This window comes from Rhincodon typus, chromosome 5 (genome assembly GCF_021869965.1).
Source record: "Rhincodon typus isolate 14 chromosome 5, sRhiTyp1.1, whole genome shotgun sequence".
NCBI lineage: Eukaryota > Metazoa > Chordata > Chondrichthyes > Orectolobiformes > Rhincodontidae > Rhincodon > Rhincodon typus.
In genome coordinates this window covers 23831266-23851702 of record NC_063336.1, presented here as the reverse complement: position 1 = coordinate 23851702, position 20437 = coordinate 23831266, and the positions used below count along the sequence as shown (strand labels likewise).

Genomic DNA, 20437 nt, shown 5'->3' with positions numbered 1-20437 from the left:
AGAGATGCTTCCAGATCCGCTGAGAATTTCCAGCAATTTCTGATCTAGAGTCATAGAGATGTACAGCATGGAACCAGATCCTTCTGTTTCAGTTTTCCTAAATTAATCTAGTTCCATGTGCCAGCATTTGGCCCATATCCCTCTAAACCCTTCCTATTCATACACCCATCCAGATGCCTTTTAAATGTTGTAATTGTACCAGGCTCCAACAGTTCCTCTGGCAGTTCATTCTGTCTACGCACCACCCTCTGTGTGAAAAAGTTGCCCCTCGGGCCTTTTTTGTATCTTTCTCCTCTCACCTTAAACCAAAGCCCTTTAGTTTTGGACTCCCTCATCCTGGGATGAAGACCTTGGCTAGTCACCCTATCGATGTGCCTCATGATTTTATAAACCTCCATAAGATCACCCCTCAACCTCTGATGCTCCAGAGAAAATAGCCCTAACATATTCAGCCTGTCACTATAGCTCAAACCCTCCAACCCTGGCAACATCCTTGTAAATCTTTTCTGCGCCTTTCAATTGTAACAACATATTTCCTATAGCAGGGAGATCAGAGTTGAATGCAGTATTCAAAAAGTGGCTTAACCAATGTCCTGTATAACCGTAATATGACATCGCAACTCCTATACTCAATGCACTGACCAATTAAGACAAGTGTATGAATCACCTTCTTCACTATCCTGTCTACCTGTGACTCCACCTTCAAGGAATTATGAGCCTGCACCCCAAGGCCTCTGTTTGGCAACACTCTCCAGGACCCTACCATTAAGTGTATGAGTCATATCCTGATTTGCCTTACCAAAATGCAACACATCACAGTTATCGAAATTAAACTCCATCTGCCACTCCTTGGCCCATCAGATCAAGGTCCTATTGTACTCAGATAACTTTCTTCGCTCTCCACTACACCACCAATTCTGGTGTCATCTGCAAACTTATTAAACGTTCCTCTGATATTCACATCCAAATCATTTACATAAATGACAAAAAGCAGAGGACCCAGCACTGATCCTTGCAGCATATCACTGGTCACAGACTCCAGTCCAAAAAACAAATAGATGAATAAAGATATTGAGGTTCTAGTCATGAATAAAAGTGAATCTTATTTTAGATATACACAACTTGGTTCAATTGAACCTCTCTATCAATATAAAGAGTGTAGGGGCATTCTTAAGAAAGAAATCAGGAAGGCAAAGAGGGGACATGGGATAGCATTGACAGATAAGGTTAAGGATAATCCAAAGAGATTCCACAAATACATTAAGAGCAAAAGGGTAACGAGAGAGAGAGGGTAGGGCCTCTTAAAGATCAAGGAGGTCATCTTTGTGTTGAACCCCAGGAGATTGGAGAGATGTTAAATTAATATTTTGTGTCAGTTTTTACTGTGGAGAAAGAAATGGAGTCCGGAGAAATAAACTGTGATGTTTTAAAAACAGTTCACATTACAAAACAGGAAATTTGGGAGGTACTAGAGAATATAAAGGTGGATAAATCTCCAGGACCTTATTTAATGAACATTGTGGGAAGTAAGGGAGAAAATTGCGAGATTCCTTGCCAAAACATTTGCGTCATTTATCCGGGTAAGGGACCTCTTGATTTGAAGGTAGCTAATGTTGTACCTTTGTTTTAAAAAGGTTGTAAGGAGAATCTGGTGAACCATAGACCTGTGAGTCTGACTTCAGTTGTGGCTAAATTGTTGGAGGTGATTATAAAAGATAGGATTTATGGACATTTAGAGAGGCAAAAATTGATTCGGGTTAGTCAGCATGGTTTTGTGTGAAGAAAATCATGCCTCACAAACTTGATTGAGTTTTTTCAGCAAGTTACCGAAAGATTGATGATGGCAGAGCAGTTGACATTATTTGTTTGGGTTTTAGTAAAGCCTTCCCGCCAGGGCTGTGTCTGACTCTGGCGGGGCTGATCCAAGGACCTCACTAAACCATCCAATTGGTAGTAGTGATGGGCTGTGTGTATAAAGGGCAGGGACTTAATCAACGCAAGCTTATGACCCACACTTACAGGGAATTCCTCATTCATGGGAAATAACTGCAATTCCCAATCCCCATCACTAATGGGGTTCCGCATGGTAGACTAATTGGTAAATGCAGGCCACATGGGATTCAGGGTGAGCTGCCGATTGGATACATAATTGGCTTAACAGCAGGAGACAGAGGGTAATGGTGGAGGGTGGCTTTTCAGACTGGAGGCCTGTCACCACTAGGTTTACACAGGGATCAGTTCCGGGCCCTGTTTTGTTTGTCATTTATATAAGTGATTTGGATGAGAATACTGCTTGGTAAGTTTGCAGACGACACCAAAATTGGTGGCATTGTAGACAGTGAAGAAGATTTTCTAATATTACAGAGGGATCTTGATCAAGTGGGTCAATGGGCTGAAAAATGGCAGATGGAGCTCAGTGTGGATAAATGTGAGGTATTACATTTTGGTAGAACTTATACAATTAATGGTAGGGCCTTGGGTAGGGTTGTAGAACAGAGGGACCTAGGGGTGCAGGTTCATAATTCCTTGAAGTCTGCGTCACATATAGACAGGATGGTTAAAAAGGCATTTGGCACGTTTGCCTTCATTGCTTGGTCTTTTGAATAGAGGAGTTGGGAAGTTATGCTAAGGTTGTATAGGACACTGGTGAGGCCTCTTCTGGGATACTGTGTCCAGTTCTGGTCACCCAATTATAAGAAGGATATTATCAAGCTGGAGAGGGTTCAGAAGAGATTTACCAAGATGTTGCGGGTGTGGAAGGTTTGAGTTATGAAGAAAAGCTGGATAGGCTGGGACATTTTTCACTGGAGCGTAGGAGGTTGAAAGGTGACCTGACAGAAGTTTATAAAATAATGAGAGGTATAGAGTTTGTGGTAGTTGTGTTTTCCCTAGGATGGGTGATTTCAAGACTAGGGAGCACATTTTTAAGGTGAGAGGAGAGAGATTTAAAAAAAAAAGACATGAGGCAATTTTTTTTTTTTTTACACAGAGGGTTGTTCGCATGTGGAATGAACTTCCTGAGGATGCGGATACAATTACAACATTTAAAAGACATTTGGATAGGTACATGAATAGGAAAGGACTGGAGGGATATGGGCCAGGAGCAGGCGGGTGGGACTAGTTTAGTTTGGGATTGTGTTCAGCATGGACTGGTGGGTCTGTTTCCATGCTGTATGACTCTATGACTCACCAACCTCTGTCTCCCACCTTCAAGCCAATTTTGTATCCAAAATGGCCAGCTCTCCCTGAATTCCATGTAATCTAACCTTACTAATCAGTCTACCATGTGGAATGTACCCCTTGTTGAAGTCGATTTGGACAACGTCCACCGTTCTGCCTTCATCAACCTTCTTTGTCACTTCTTCAAAAATCTCAATCAAGTTAGTAAGACACAATTTCCCATGCACAAAGCCATGTACATGTCCAAATACATGTAAATCCTGTTCCTCAGAATTCCCTCCAACAACCTACACTGTCGTAAGGCTGTGGTCTATAGTTCCCTGGCTTTTCCTTACCATCTTTATTAAATAATGGCATTAAATTAGCCACCCTCCAGTCTTCTGGCACCTCACCTGTGCCTATCGATGATACAAATATCTCAGCAAGGGGCCCAGCAATCACTTTCCTCGCTTTCCACAAAGTTCTGTTCTTGTTGCTCGCAACTTAGCCGTTAGTCAATCACTATTCTGCCAAATTTGGCATTCAAACTGAATGCAGTACTCTAAATGGAGCCTAAGCTCAACTTTATATCAATAAGGCAACCTTCACCACTTTGCATTGAAGCCCTCTTGAGAAATGGGCAGCATTGTAGTAGTTTTGTTTTGGAAATAGTAAGAACTGCAGATGTTGGAGTTACAGCTAACACAGTGTGGAGCTGGAGGAACACAGCAGGCCAGGCTGCATCAGAGGAGCAGGCAAGTTGACGGTTCGGGTCGGGACCCTTCTTCAGAAATGAGGTGGGGGAAAGGGAGGTTGTTTTGTATCAGATAATTATTCAAATAAAACAAAAATACATAATTAAGTTTCACAATGAATTGTGAAGCATGAAAAGCTGAGGCATGAAACTGATTCAAATTATAGCAAAATACTGCAGATACTGGAAATCTAAAACTTTTATTTTAAATCTGAGAGAAGAGCAGGACTTCCACAAGTTGGGAATACGTGGAAGAGACTCAGCAGCGTTAGTTCTGAAGAAGAGTCATACTGAACTCGAAACGTTAGTTCTGTTTCTGTCTTCACAGATGTTACCAGTTTGAGTTTGGCAAAACCAATTTTAGATTTTTGAAGATGAACCATGTACCAAACACTTTTAAAAATCAACAGGGCTGAAGACTTGCTTAGTTACACGTCGTGCACAACCCTCTAATAGATCAAAGTTAACACCAGCATATTATTGGTATTTGGGTCATAGAATGGTAGAGCTCATCAACGATGAAATGTTCTGATGGTCTGCAAAGGATGCAGACTAAATCATTAAGGTACCCACTGTTGGATCAACTCCAAGTTCTAAACAATGCTCATGGTCATAAATATAAATAGTTCTTCCAGAGTAATTCGCTATATAGTTTAAGGATTTATTTTGTTAGCTGGTTAATTGCAATTTCCCAAAAGACAGTGACCCATATAGGGATGTAATTCTACAAGCTGCATTTTATTATTTTCCCAATTCAAACATATCAGATTCTTAACATGAAAATTCCAGATTTTAAATAACATTTTCAGAATATGTAGAGCTTCCAGCTAAAATATTTCAAGGTAATAGCATCAAATCACCATACAAAGCTATCAAACTCCAGCCCACATTAGTGGCATGAAGACTATTCAATAGAGTATTGTGCTCTAATGATAAATGTCTGTATTGAAGATCCAATCATTCTCACAAACCATATTCATGAGTACGTAAGATTTTCATTTACATCTGAAAATCAATTCAATTGCATATACATCTAAATTTTGAGATACAAAGTTATCAAAAACATCTATTGCAAGTATTCTGTGGCAATTGCAATTATCATATCAGCCAATTAGAAATAAGCCCACAGTTTGGGGCTCCTTTCTATTAACTGGTCATTGACCTAAAACCTTAATTCCTCTTCTCTCCACAGATACTGCCAGACCTGCTGAGTCTATCCGGCATTTTAAGTTTTTATTTCAAACTTCCAGTATCCACAGTATTTTGCTTTAGTCTATTCTAGATTTTGATCAAGCATCCAGTTTGCACATCGGCCCATTACTTGACTGTGAAAATTTAATTGATTTTACCTTCTCTATAATAATTTACAATCTTGGATTTTATTTGCAGCATAATGGAGTAATCAATTGCCCCTTTTTAAAGGATACAGAGCTCAAGATTTTCCTCATAATTCAGTGCACCGTAGAGTTTTGGGTTTTCGTAACCAATTTTGCATGTAATGTGCATTTTTGACAGTCACATATTCTTGTTTGAATCGCTCTTGCATTGAAACTTGCATCAAGATGGCACTTTTGATGCAGAAAATAGCACAAAGTGTTTTGTAGTTGTGGTTGTACTGGAACAGATGCCAATTCATTATGGCAGAATTAGAAGCAGCAACTGGAAGGAAGATTTAAGGCAACATGGACAAAATTGGAGAGGGAAAAAACAGGCTTTGAGTCCGATTTTTAAAAAAAGGGTGAGCAAGATGGATAGAATCGCAGGGAAGGAAGAAAGAGGATTCAGAAATGTAGTGCAACATTCTAAGTAAGATGCTATGTTTTATGGCAGAGTGAACTTGATAGGCAGAATGGCCGTCTTCTCTCCTACCCCAAATGATTTTATGCTGGCTAACAGAACCCGGGAGTATTTAATGGCTGTAAAGCATATCAAAATGCCCAGAGGCCCTGAAAAGCGCAATATAAATGCCACAGATGATTTATAAATGTAATGCAACATTCTAAGTAAGGATGTTATGCTTCAGTGATGCAGGGCATTTGTGAAACCACATCTCATACTCTGTGTGCTGTTTGGTCTCCTTAAGGAAGGATGTGAATCTGTTGGAAGTGGTTCAGAGGAGATTTATGCAAGACACTTCGACAAGATTGATGCATACGTGTATAATTGTTAGGCAAGAGAACAGAGCTCAGCTGCAGCTCCTCTTACTAAATGTGCAAACACTTGCTATTCAGGTTTTCCAATGGTGCTGGAAAGCTGCCACCACTTGGAGCAATCCATTCTTTCCTCAGTCAAGAAACTGGTTAAGAAAGATTCAAGAACACTTTTCCTGATTTGACAAATAGTAAAGTGATACCAATCATTTAGGTGCTCCCTCTGCACTGCAACTACACAAGAAACAGGAGTTTGGACCTGCAGCAAAGCAACTGCTTCAAATAAGCCATGTTTCAGAGATAGTGTTGGAATAAAGCATCTTTGAAATTCATTGTACAGCACAAACACTGACAACAAAACCGTGCTGGTTAAAAATGCAGATAATGTAGCCTGGAACTTTAAACTATACTGAGAAAACAGGTCAACTGGAAAATTCTACTGCTTTGAAATTTATCGGGTTCAGAGACAAACACATCAGATTAGCGATGAATGTTTCTAAATACAAAATGACAATGAAAGTCATTTAGCATCAATCATGATGAAGGTCTAAATGGGATTAAATTCCGAATCATGTCTCTTCCTGTCGATAGAGCTACTGGTACTTTCAAATTCTATTAGTCAATCAGAACTGTATTATCATCAAAGAGCTCACAAAAAAACACTTTGCACAATTGCAGTCAGTGAGTGTACTTGCACAATACACGAGCAGGAGGGGAAGAATTCAAACATGAGCCTTGATATTAGTTCCCCAATGATAATGAGGAAAACAGATCAGTAAGATGCAGAGAAAAGAGTATTAAAATGGGGGGTGCGTGTTCAACACAGCATATCCATCCTTCATTCTGCAATGGTGAGTTTCCTGGAAGCAAAGTGTTCCTGATAGAATGATTGATCAGAGATTCAGACAGTTATATCACACGCTACTGCACTCCAATGACAGACCCAGACATATCGGGAGGAAAGGTGTGTCTCCAAGCCCAGACCCAGAGTTACAGTGCAGACAGGTGTCTCTCCAAACCTGACCCAGAGTTACAATGCAGACAGGTAATTCTTCATGTAATTTTTGTTAAATGCAGGGGACTATAAGATTTTGAGAAAAAGAGGAAAAATATACCATTTAAAAAAAAAAGTTCTTCCAAGGGAGTGACAAACAAAGATTCAGGGAACACATTATGGACTTTAAAAATCTAACTATATGTTCTTAAGGCAGTAAATTAAATCCCATTTTAAAAAAAGTCCCATTTGGAATAACCTGGCTTGAATTTGAGTCACTGGTTTCTTAATTTCACTTGCTTAGAAAGCACCTTGGCTGAGGGAAGGAAAGAAGCCAAGGCTCTTCCTCAATTACATTCCATAACTGGAACTGTATTGATATCGGCTGAGGATAGGGCTCAGGTTTTTTTGTGACAGCCCTTGTGGCAAATTAGGCTGCCAATACTGATTACTTGGGCATACACAAGAATGGGCACTAGGCATAGTTAAGCACAGCAGGATGAAGTGGTGGAAAAAGGAAGAGATAACTGTCTGTATTTAGGGCTTTATCTTGGGAGAATTTGCTTAATATTTCACTGGGAGAGTATTAGTCTTTTGTTATGACAGCTTGTCTGAGCTGTCTCTTATTAATATTTCACTGTTTAGTTTTGTTAGGAGATTGATCTTGCTAAAGTAATGTTGTCACCAAAGTAAACACTGCAGCTCAAGAACTGACAGGGTATTTCTCATATTAAATGACCTTGTACTGTCCAGTACAGTAACTACTAGTGAGTGGGAATTATATTTCACTGTGAATAGCACGGTCTGAAATAATGTACACCACACAGTGCTCCTAGGATCTGCCTAGCAACAAAACAGGCACATTGAAGTACACTCCATGGTTCAAGTGGTCTATGGCTGCCAACTGTGACATTTGGCAGAACATCACAAGGGTCCAACCTATTTATAAGGAAACCTCTTCCAGTCAGTGCAAAGCAAACGTATACACAGCAGATTTCTTGCAAGAGCAAACAGGGTCAGAAGAAAGGTGCCATTTATAGTGAAAGCTGTACCACTGTTAGTTCTGACAGCAAACAACATACACAAGATGTAGTTAATCATTTCTTGCTCTGCTAAACACAATAGAATGTGATGAAAGCAGTGAAACCAAACAGCTGAATTGTATACTTGAATAATGGAACACAAGTTTATCAGGAAACCTTGCTGTAAATGTTTAATCCTTCGGACTGAATCAGGAACAATTCTTGAACAGGGCCCACAATGTGCCAGCTCAGTTGCAACTCGATGATGTGACCAAGGCTTAAGGATCAAAAAAAGTGTCCCAGGAGCAATCCCTGCATTTATTTAGGGTGATGCTACAATGGTCTTCGGCACTTGGACAAGGGAAATGTTCATTCGAGTGGCATCCCATCTCCTTTCCACTGTCAAATGGCCCCAAATGGTAAGCAGATGAATTAAGTGAAGACGGAATCAGACACCATTATGATGTCCTATCCAGTTGGAAAGCTCGTCCATAGACAAATCTATGTTCCTTACATTCCCAAACCCAAATGTGTTGGAACAGGATCTCTAACTACTGACATGTCCCTAAGCTGTACCTCGGCGATCTCCAGGGGAGGCAAATATCAAGGCTGGTACTGTCCTGGTGGCATTTTCAGATACACTCACTGTATTGGGTGCAGCGGGACGGCCCGGAGCGCGGGGCGCAGAACATTTGCCTTGACTACAAGCAGAGTTGCAAGAACAAATACTGCTAGGTGAAGCAAAACAAAATTTGAAAAATGCTTTCCCACGATCTCCTCTATTGCCTCATGTTAAAGAACTCTGTGACTTAACACAGAAGGCAGAGGAACTATTTAAATTGCAGAACTGTCCCTTCCATGAAGATCATAATGATAGGGCAATACATAAAATTATTTATTCTGTTAAATCCAATTCAATTTGCACACGGCTACATTCAATGTCTATCAATACTTCTAGCAGGGAAGTTCGAGGGAGACAGAACACTCATTGACAAGCTTTACATTTCATGAAAACTAGAGAAGCAGGTTCCAATTCTGATAAGGAGCTAGCCCAGCAAGATAGAGTCTCACGTGATGAATAGTTACTGAGACGGAACCACCTAATCAGTAATCTCAACAACTGCACTGATGAGAACAGGTTTCAGAGAGATAGACAGAAGTCGTCATGCAGATATCTGCAAAGCTCAGATCATGTGTCAACACCAACGTGGCAGTAAATGGGACTAACTTTCACAAAAAAGAAGGTAGCACCATCTTCTGATACAAAAGCAAATTGCAGTAAACTGTGCACCATGCTCACAAATAACTCCTCTGCAGCAGTTTCTTTAATAGCTAGATGTGCATACGAGCATGCCTTAAATGGACAACGTAGGTCCACACTCTAAAGTGAGTTCTAATGAAAGGTCACTAACCTAAAATATTAGCTTCATTTTTTTCCCCTCTTTCTCCATAGATGTTGCCTGCTGTGACAATGCTATGCCTTTAAGAGGTGCATTTTCTCCTTTTTTTAAAATGAGCAAAGGTTGAGACAGAGGTGGTCTCTCTGAGACTGGTGAGACTGGTCTGCTCAAAGCCAATAAACAGCTTGAGAGGCCTTGGGTTTTTTTTTTTACAAGTTAGATCAATAGGAGCAGCCTGAATGAATGGGGTCAAGCTTCCACAGAACCAGGACTTTTAGTTTCAGTTTTCATAGCAGTTGCTGCTGGGGTTCTCTTCCTGCTGCTAGAATTGCAAATGAGATAATCCGGTTTACTGAATTTGCCTTTTCCAACAGTGTGTTTATGGGACATTACTACATTGGAACAGTTACTGTTTAGGAGTTAAATAATCTACTATTCTGTTGAGTTTACTAATATAGTTATTTCAATTCTTTCTATTGTTTGTATTTTAACAATAGTGTATGAATAAAGTGTGGTTTGCTTCAAGACTGGTAGCTTGACCAATTGAATTGCATCTGGAACACAACGCCTAGCACTTGCCTTTAAAATAAGAAAAAGTTAGGGTCTAGGCTATCTTCTTCATATGTTTTGATAGAGTTTGGTCTGTCCATAACACTGCCCAGCTGAGTAACTCCTGTTTTTTTTTTTGTTTTCCAGCATCCTATGTGTTTTGAACTGAACATCCACCTGCCTGTTCACATCAGCCTTAAACGTTTCATAGCACAATCCAGAAAACAGTACCAAATTCATAGGTCCCAGTCAACATTTCTCTCTCAAACAACTAGGACCTGAAACAGTCTTTACCAGTCTTCAGCTGAGTATTTGTAGGTTATCTATATAAGAATTACATTGATCTTTTTAAGATATTTCAATCTGGCGAGGAGTCACATTAAAGCGAGCAGGAAAAATATACTTAATTTTTTTTCATAGAATCCCTACAGTGTGGAAGCAGGCCATTCAGCCCATTGAATCCACAACAACCCTCTGAAGAGCTTCCCACCCAGACCCACCCCCAATCTTATTCCTGCAACCCTACATTTCCCATAGCTAATCCACCTAGCTGGCACATCCCTGGACGTTATGGGGCAATTTAGCATGGCCAATCCACCTAGTCTGCACATCTTTGGACTGTGTGAGGAAACCAGAGCACCCAGAGGAAACCCACACAGACAAGGGGAGAATGTACAAACTCTATGCAGTTGCCCAAGGGTGGAATTGAATTCGGGACCCTCGTGTTATGAGGCAGCAGTGCTAACCACTGAGCAACCTATGGGATGTCAACAATGCAAAGTCATTGCCAGATACTCTGGCTGTATTTATAGGCAGATTACAAACTGTGCAGAGGAGTAACACTGGCATTTTTCAAGCACATTCCTTGGCAAGCAGTCAGAGTAAGCAATCCATAAGACATTATTGACCATTTTGTGTTTTAGAGGTGGGGTTACAGGATTAAGCATATGGAAGAAAAACAGAATCAGAAACAGATCCTGTATTTTTACTAATTTGGTCAGTCTGGGTCATAGGGGAGCTTCATGTCATTCCTGATATCCAGACGTGAAGTACATGCTTCTGCCGACAGTAATCAGCTGCTGAAAGGTTCACTAAGACCATTCTTAAACAACACTCCCATCCACAAATATCTGCAGCAAAGTTCAAATTCAGCTGGAAAAAACAGACTCAGTTTAAATTGGAGCCATTGAGACCTGTCACAGCGGAATTGCAACAGAAGACAATAGTCATGTTTTGAACACAAAAGCAGAAAATATTAATGTGACGGCCTCTCAAAGCATCACTCGTACAGGATATTTTATGCTCTATCCATCTCAGCCTTTCCATTTCTTGGCAACTGCAATTATAATATGGTAGCCGTGATGTGGAGGTGCCACTGTTGGACTGGGGTGGACTAAGTCAGAAGTCAGATGACACCTCACCTGATGAAGTAGCAGCGCTCCGAAAGCTTGTGATTTCAAATAAACCTGTTGGATTATAAACTGGCGTTGTGTGGCTTCTGACTAAGAATATGATTATCAGCTCATCGGACCCTTGTGCATAGCCCATCCTGGTGTCCAATAGCACTGTCCAGGACTATGGGCACCAATGTTTCAGTCACACAGACAGCAAATTACACCAGAGCTCTGCACCCTTCTAAATTGTGCTGATCACATCCTCACGCTCAGTTACCTTCAAAATCTCCCAACCTGCTCACTACCACTTTCTCAGGGGCAATTAAGTAGGGATGGGGGAAAAAAAACACTAACCCAGCCAATGCAATCCAGATCCCCTAAATGGATAAAACAGAAATCCCACCGCACAGTTTCAAAATGCTTGGCCTGCTCTTTAAATCCCTAACATTATTTCTCTCTGCCACAGCTCTTTAGCCTTTTTCAGTCAATGTTCCAGCCTTTTTCATTCCCAAACTCAATCCCTAAAACTTTACTTTTTGTTCTAACTATTTCCATCTGGACACAAGTCTTACCCTAACCTCTATTCTTGACAATTCCTTTGTTTTTCTAGCCACTCCTCTGTGCCTCGGATAGGCCTCATTAGTCCAGAACTGCCTGGCACGGTTACTGACATTGGCCATGGATATGCCAGACATAGGGAAATCACTGCCCTACTGTGTGGGCAGAACCCTGAAGGTCCTATTGGATCGGGTGGTGCAGAGGCAGAATGTCCTCTTTCCCTAAGACCAACCGAGGAGGCTAATGTCAAGACAGATCTTGTCAAACTTCTCATCCGATTCTGCCAAAGCTCCTGTCACTCAGACATATATAAGATTCCACCTTTAATTTGAGAATATTTGGATGATCCAATAACTGTCCCTAAGAAAGTCGAGGAGAAACATGTTTATAGAAAACTTAGAATGATGTGTCAAAGGTAGAGGTGGAGACCAGTGTATATTTTTCTGGGGAAAAGTGGATAAATATTTTAAGCAGAGGAAGACACAGAGATATGAGGTGGAGTCGGAAAAGAATTTAGTTGTGGGTTGCTCCAGCTAAGAGACACTGTGGAGGCCTGGTTTCCCACCAGTGCTGCAAACCTCATTGCCTTACCAACGTAGCGAGATAGGCCTTTAAGAGGGATTGGTCTGTCCTGGTTCTTTTGAAGAGGGTTGTTGTCAACCTGGTGATGAGGAGTCTGCTCCATGGAAAGCGGAGTAAATAGCTTTTTTTTGTAAATTAGAGAAAAGAGATATGAGACAGTGAAGTCAGGCTCACACACCCCCAGCGTTTTCATTTGGTTTTCAGTTATTGAAGTTGGGGTTTTTGGAGTTGAAGTTACTAGATACAACTCTCTCTCTGCTGCTCTAAAAAGCTTCATTTCTCTCTCGGCTGCTAGATTCATTCTGTTGGTGTTCCTTCTCCTGGACTGGGGGAGACAGCAAGTGAGGGAAATCTGTTTTGCTGAACTTGCCTTTGCCAAAGGTATGTTTATGGGATGCTGCTATATTGGAACAGTTGATGAATAGTAGTTAAATAATATATTGTTTTGTTAAGTATTTTGATAGAGTTAAAGTTATGCCAATTCTTCTTTATAGTTTGAATTTTAACTATGATGTAAGAATAAAGTTTGGTTTGCATAAAGCCTTGTAGTTTGACCAATCAAATTACATCTGGAACACAGCACCTTATACCTGCCTTTAAATAAAATAAAAGTTAGGGTCTAGGCTATCTCCTTGATAGGTTTTAAGGGGGTTTTTATCTGATCCATAACACCAATCATACAGCATTATGTTCATTAGGTGAGTATGTCACATCAACAGCATGCTGCTAACATCATTGCAAACCCTTCAGCATATACAACTCAAGCACCAACTGAACGTGAAAAAATCTCCAGGATGCTGTCGCCATTCTTTGGATTCATTCATCAGAGAAGGCGCCATTTGGCTCTTGTTGTTGCATTCTCCATCTCTGAGAGTGAACAACTTGACTTGTTCCAACAGCAACCACCATCCCCACCACCACACCTCAGCCCCACCACCTCAACTGTTCTGTCTCTCTCTCTCTCTCTCTAAGTGAATAACCAATCCTGCCTGAAAGTTACAACTGAATCTACTTCCAACACCCTTTCCAGCAATGCATTCCAGACCGTAACTCGCCTTGTTAAATACAAATTCTCATTTCCCCTCTGGTTCTTTTGCCAATTATTGTAAACTGATGTCCTCTTATTATCGATCCTCTCCTTGCTCTTCGCTAACAGAAAAAAAATCAAACACATGGAGGAGAAAGGGCAGTGGAAGATACTAAGCCCACATATCAAGAAAGCAATTGTGTGTTAGAATGACTGACTGAATGACTAGAATTAACAACCCAGATGGTCTTCCACATCTCCTTCTGCTAGCAAGTCCAATTTGTATTAAGAGCCATGCTAACTCATGCAAGTGTGTGCAATTTACTGCTTGAGCTAAGTAAATAAACTGAATTCAGGAAAGGGTTTTTTTTTGCATTCCCAATAGTTCTGTCATCTAAAACAAAAGAAACAGAATGAACATGTGACTCAAATAATGACTCTTTTCAGTTATGCAATTGCTCAACACTTTTTCCTCCTCACTGGCTGATCTTAAAGCAATTATGCAGTGTGGAGTATTTGTAAACTGCTGAATGGGTTTGTCAATGCATTGATCTCAGACAGCTTGTTTCACTGCTAGTCCTGTGCATGCATAAAAATATACACGCCATCACAGTCTACATTTAATACAAAATCCTGGTTTAGGAGAATGAAATCAAACTGAAAAATTTTTAGATGTGTTTAATATGAGAGGGATAAATGGCAAATGAGCGAGTGAGAGAGAGACAGAGAGCTAGAGAGGGCAAGCTAAATATAGGAAGATGAAGACAGACTGGGGCAGGAGGACAGGCGAGGGGTCAGAGTGTAAGCAGGGGAAGAGAGTCAGGAAGCTGGAGGAAGGGAGGAGAAAAGAAATTTAGCTACATTAAACATTTACTCCAGCATTATATCCCTTTTATACGTGTAGTTTATCCAGCCTCTTAGTTCATCCTTCTCTATTAAAACCACCAACTTGAGATGATCAATTGTAAGTGACATTTGCGCTACTCAAGAGATCGGCTGTATTCACAATTTTCCCAATATTGAAACAGTCCAAGTCTGAGTGTAATGAGTTTTGGACCAAATTCAATAATTGGCAAGGAATATTTGTGCGACACACATGTAACAGTCATATCCAGCAAGAGTCTAAACACCTCCACTTTGGCAGTACCATTGGCGAAATCCATACCATCAATATCCTGTTCATTGACTCAATTCCACAGCTTTGCAAATAACATGGCTACAAGTGCAGGTCAGAGGCCGTGTACTCTGTGGTACCACAGAGGCATCAGTGTGTACCATCTAAAGATAGACTTAAAGTTTCTCTAACAGCACCTCCCTAATCCACAGCTTCCAACGCCTAGGGGGTAAAGGAGGTAAGGGCACAGAGAGACTGCCTCTTCCAAGATCCCCAACTATGATCCCAAATGCTTCTGCACAAATTGTTTCCCATTTTGTCTCCAACGTAAACTAGGATAAATGAGACAAAACACAGATCAGCAGCATGATAGAAGGAGAATCGATGTAGGGAAAAAGGAGCTGCATGAAGGGGTATAACAGTTTTGGCAGAAAGAAATTTGTGGGAGGATTGAGACAGCAAGTCACTTCACTCCACCACAGTCAGAAGGTTGTTCAGTTAAGGCTTTCTGAAAAGCCGGAGCATATTATCAAGGCACACATTCTAATGCAGTACCGACAGGGCAGCATTGTTGGAGCTGATGTCCTGCAGGGGGATATTGAAAATACCGTCTCACTTTTGAGAGTGCAAAGGGGATTTCCCAGTGTCCTGATCAACAATTCTCCTTCAAATGCTAAGGCAATCAATTTCTACAACATTGAATAATTACTGCAACAAATGTACAGTTACAACATTTAAGAGACATTTGGACAGGTACATGAATAGGAAAGGTTTGAAGGGATATGGGACAAATGCAGGCAAATGGGACTAGTTTGGTCTGGGAAATCTGGTTGGCGTGGACGGGTTGAACTGAAAGATGTGTTTCTGCGCCGTATGACTCTATGACAGAAACAGTGAAAGGTGCACATTTAAAACATCACAAGCTGTCTCTTTCTGCCCAGACAATGGTTGTAGGGTATTTCGAATAATCTCTCTTAAGCAATGAATAAGCTTAACTGGTGTAATCTATGCTACCAGAATATATTACTATAGATAGAATCAGGCCAAAGAAGGTTAAATGTAGAGGTGTTTTAACTGCAAAAACAACAAAACCAAAGACTATCAACATAAGACTATCAACATAAAATAGTCACTAGTAAATTCAATAAGCAATTCAGAAGGAACAAATTTATCCAAATGTACTTAGAATGTGGAACTTGCTACCACAAGGAAGAACTGAAGACATAACTGCAAATGCATTTAGACCATAACATATAGGAGTAGAATTCCACCACTCGCTTATGGCTGACATTTTCTCAACCCCTTTTTCCAAGTCTTCTCCCCGTATCCGTAATCCCCTTACTAAACAAGAATCTATCTTTCTCTGTCTTAAAGACACTGTGACTTTGCCTCCCCAGCCTTTTGTGGCAATGATTTCCACAGATTAACCGCCCTTTAGTTGAAGAAATTCTTTCTCGTCTCAGTTCTAACTGCTCATCCTTTCTCTCTGAGGCTGTGCCCAAGGGTCTTCGTCTCTCCTACTAGTGGAATCATCTTCCCCATGCCTACACAATCCAGGCCTCTCAGTATTCTGTAAGTTTCCATGAGAGCTCCCCTGATCCTCTAAACTCCATCAAATACAGACCCAGGGTCCTCAGCGGCTCCTCATACAACAAGCCCTTCATCTCTGGGATCATTCGGATCAACTCCTATGGACACCGTCCAATTCCAGCACATCCATCCTTAGATATGGGGTCCAAAGCTGATCACAATATTCAAAATGCAGTCCATTCTGTCCGGGTGATTTATCCATCTTTAGATCCTTAAGCTTCCCCAGCACCTTCATAACAAAGTTAGATAAGTGGAGAAAAGAAACTGGAATAGAAGGTTACCCTGGGTAAAACTGTTGGGTGGGAGGAAGTTCATGTGGACCATGTATTGTAAATGCAATGTGAAAGGATAGTTTGGGAGATTAATCTTGAAAATGCTCCATGACATAACTGTCTGTTGTAAAAGACTTTCCCTTCATTCACACTGACCTTTCCTTTATCCACAAGTTCCGTGATTTCATCGAGAGTTGGACCACTTGGTGTAAATATGGCCCAGCGATAATGGACACCCTTACTCAGATGCTGCAACAATAAAGAGAGAGAAAGAGTCACACTAAGATTAACTGCCTCTGATTATCAATGTGAGACTTCCTGAATAGAGTATCACAAAACCCATTAAGGCTGGAATTACTGTGAAACTGCTGCTCACTATATTTGTAAAAGAACAATCTTTTTCTTCAACATACTCCTTAACTCACAAAACAACAACAGGTAGGCACATTTTTATTCTCTTCTAGGATGCAAGCATCGGTCGCTGGTCTAGGATTTATTGCCCATCTGTAGCTGCCCCTGAGAAGGTGAGGTGAGCTGCCTTGTTGAACCACTACAGTCCATGCTGCAGGTAGACCCACAGTGCCACTGGGGGGGAATTAGGGGGGGATTTTGAACCAGCAACAGTGAAGGAACTGTCATATTTCCAAATCGGGATGGTGAGTGGCTTGGAGGGGATCTTGCAAGTGGCGGTGTTCCCATGTATCTGCTGTCGCTGTCCTTCTAGATGGAAGTGGTCACAGGTTTGGAAGGCGCTGTCTAAGGATTTTTGGTGAATTTCTGCAGTGCATCTTGTAGATACTAAACACTGCTCCTACTAAGCCTTGGTGGTGTAGAGAGTGGATGCTTGTAGAAATGGTGCCAATAAAGCAAACTGCTTTGTCCTGGATGGTGTTAAGCTTCTTGAGTATTTTTTGGAGCTGCAGCCATCCTGGCAAGTGGGGAGACTTGTGTCTTGTAGACGGTTTATAGGCTTTGGCAAGTCAGGGGGCGAGTTGCTCGCTGTAGTATTCCTAGCCTCTGACCTACTCTTGTAGCTTTTTATTTTTGTGGTGAGTCCAGTTGAGTTTCTGGTCAATGCTAACCCCCAGGATGTTGATAGTGTGACTGAATATCAAGGGGTGATGGTTAGATTGTCTCTTATTGGAGATGCTCATTACCTGGCATTTGTGTGGTGTAATTGACCTGCGACTTTTCAGACCAAACTTAACATTGTCCAGGACTTGTTACATTTGGCCATGGATTGTTTCAGTATCTGAGGAGTAACAGCTGGTGCTGAACATTGTGCAATCATTGGCGGACATCCCCACTTCTGGCCTTATGATGGAGGGAAGGTCATTAATGAAGCTGCCTTGTGGAGTTTATTTTATTTTCCAAGTACATGCCAGAGGGTAACTGGTGTCCTGTTTCGCCAATAGGGTACTGAAGATCCCAATGGACAGGGGTGTATGCAGTCACTAGCTAGTAGTGCACAGAGATGTTGGTGACTGATACAGAATTGGAGGAGGGAGCGGTGAGCTGGAGAGGCAGGTAACCATTCTGACTTTCCCATCAGGGGGAGAATGGGTACATGCACATTAACGATGTGTGGTGACATGATGAGAATATCAGATGATGGCTCATGCATACAAATAGGCCTCTTGCTGCTCATTAGTTAGGTTCTTGTAGTTGGAAACCTGGGCACCTTAGTTCACTTTTGCATGAAATCTCCTCACTATGGTTCTCAGCTTTCTTGCCATTCCCCACGTCACTCAGGGGTAAGGAAGATTCCACCCCTCGTCTCTTCAAGGCCAGCCTAAGCTATTTCCAGTGGTATAGCTGAGCTAGATAGGGGCAGATGAGGTTCAGGATATTGTCACTGAATTTGTAATCCAGAAACTCAGGTACATGAGATTGAATCCTGCTGTGGCAGCTGGCCAATTATAAATTCAATTAATAAATCTGGAATTAAATGTTGCAATGGACATTTTTTTCTCTAATGTCCTTGAGGGAAGGCAATTTGCCTCCCTATCTGGTCTAGTCGACATGTGACTCCAAATCCACAACAACGTGAGTGACACTGAACTGCCCTCTTATCGCAAAACACCCATATCCCATGAAAGAATAAATGGGAAAAAAAATCTTTTAAAAGCAAGCTTTTCTAAAGAGAAGATGGTTCAGCAAGGGAAACAAGCATGGGCAACAAATGCTGACCACATTCCATGAAAGAATAAGAAGATGCTGATGTTGGTCCCAGGTGGACTGAAAGTAGTGGGTATTGTGTTAGATAGACAGCCTCTTAAAAATAGTCTGGACTATCTCAAGACCATCAAAATCTTCATGAAATGACTGGAATCCTTGCTCTTTCATATATTTTAACAGAAATGTTTGATTAAGATTAGTTGGCATTTGTAAGAGTGTAGAAGACACGAAACTTTTTAATTCGCACATGGATTTAAAATAAAGACAGGGAGGCCTCAATAGAGCCTTTCACAAATTCCCAGTGCTCTCCAGCTAATCAGCCCTTCTGAAATGTAGTCTCTGCTGTAACCACAGAGAAATGTGGTAAATCCACTCCCTCCTGATCACCAGCCGTGCAGCATTCAAGTTGGACAAACCAGGCGTATACAGAAAATCCAGATATGACCTCTGCAAAGCCATCAGGGATGTCATGAGGCAGTACCAGACCAGGTTAGAGGCCCAAGCCAACCATGCGGACTCCTGCTGTCTGTGGCAAGGCCTAAACAACATAGCAGGATACAAAATGAAGCAGAGCAAGATCGTGGACAAAGACAAATCCCTCCCTGATGCACTCAATGCTTTCTACGCTCGGGTCGAGCAGAATACCAGTGGTGCAGTGTCATCTGCCCTGAAAGCCCCATAAGTACCTATTCCCTCTGTCACTGCTGCAGACGTCAGATCGGTCTTTCTGGGAGTCAACCCAAGTAAAGCGATGGGCCCGGACAGAGTCCCCGGCTGTGCACTTAGATCCTGTGCAGACCAACTGGTGGAGGTATTCACTGACATCTTCAACCTCTCCCTCCTACAAGCCGAAGTCCCCAACTCCATTAAGAAGACCACCATCATCCCAGTACCTAAGAAAGCACACGCAACATGTCTTAACAACTCCCGTCTGTGGCTCTGACCTCCATAATTGTGAAGTGCCTCGACAGGCTGGTCATGACCCACATCAACTCCAGTCTCCCAGCCTGCCTCGATCCCGTGCAATTTGCCTACCAACATAACAGGTACACAGCAGACACCATTTCCCTAGCCCTGCACTCATCCCTGGAAGATCTAGACAACAAGAACTCCTACTCATCGACTACAGCTGTGCCTTCACCTCCATAATCCCTACCAGACCGATCTCAAAACTCCAAGACCTTGGTCTCAGCTCCACTCTTTGCAACTGGATCCTCAGCTTCCTGACCCATAGGCTGCAATCATTGAGGATAGATAACTGCCCCTCCTCCACGATAACATTCAACACTGGAGCCCCCGAAAAATACGATCTCAGCCTCCTACTGTACTCCCTGCACACCCATGACTGTGTAGCCAAATTCCATCTACAAGTTTGCTGACAACACCACTGTGGTAGGACACATATCAAGCAACAATGAGTCAGAATACAGAAAGGAAAGAGAGGGCTTGGTGACGTGGTACAATGATGATATCCTCTCTCTCAATACCGGCAAAACTAAAGATCTGATAATTGACTTCAGAAAGAAAGGAGGAGAACACGCCCACATCTACATCAATGGAGCGGAAGTTGAGAGGATGAAGAGCATCATGTTTCTCGGAGTGACAATAACCGACGACCTGTCCTGGACTTCCCATGTAGATGCGACAGTCAAGAAGGCACAACAACGCCTCTTCTTCCTCAGGCGGCTCTGGAA

The 20437-nt window shown here is 41.7% G+C and overlaps 1 protein-coding gene across 1 annotated transcript in view; it reads right to left on the bottom strand.

Moving 5' to 3' along the window:
- rtn4ip1 (reticulon 4 interacting protein 1) overlaps window positions 1-20437 on the bottom strand; it is a 47630-nt gene that overhangs the window by 1491 nt on the left and 25702 nt on the right. Inside the window, exon 8 of the mRNA XM_020526524.2 lies at window positions 16722-16814. Within this exon, the coding sequence (XP_020382113.1) occupies window positions 16722-16814 (93 nt within the window). The remainder of the gene's footprint in view (window positions 1-16721; window positions 16815-20437) is intronic.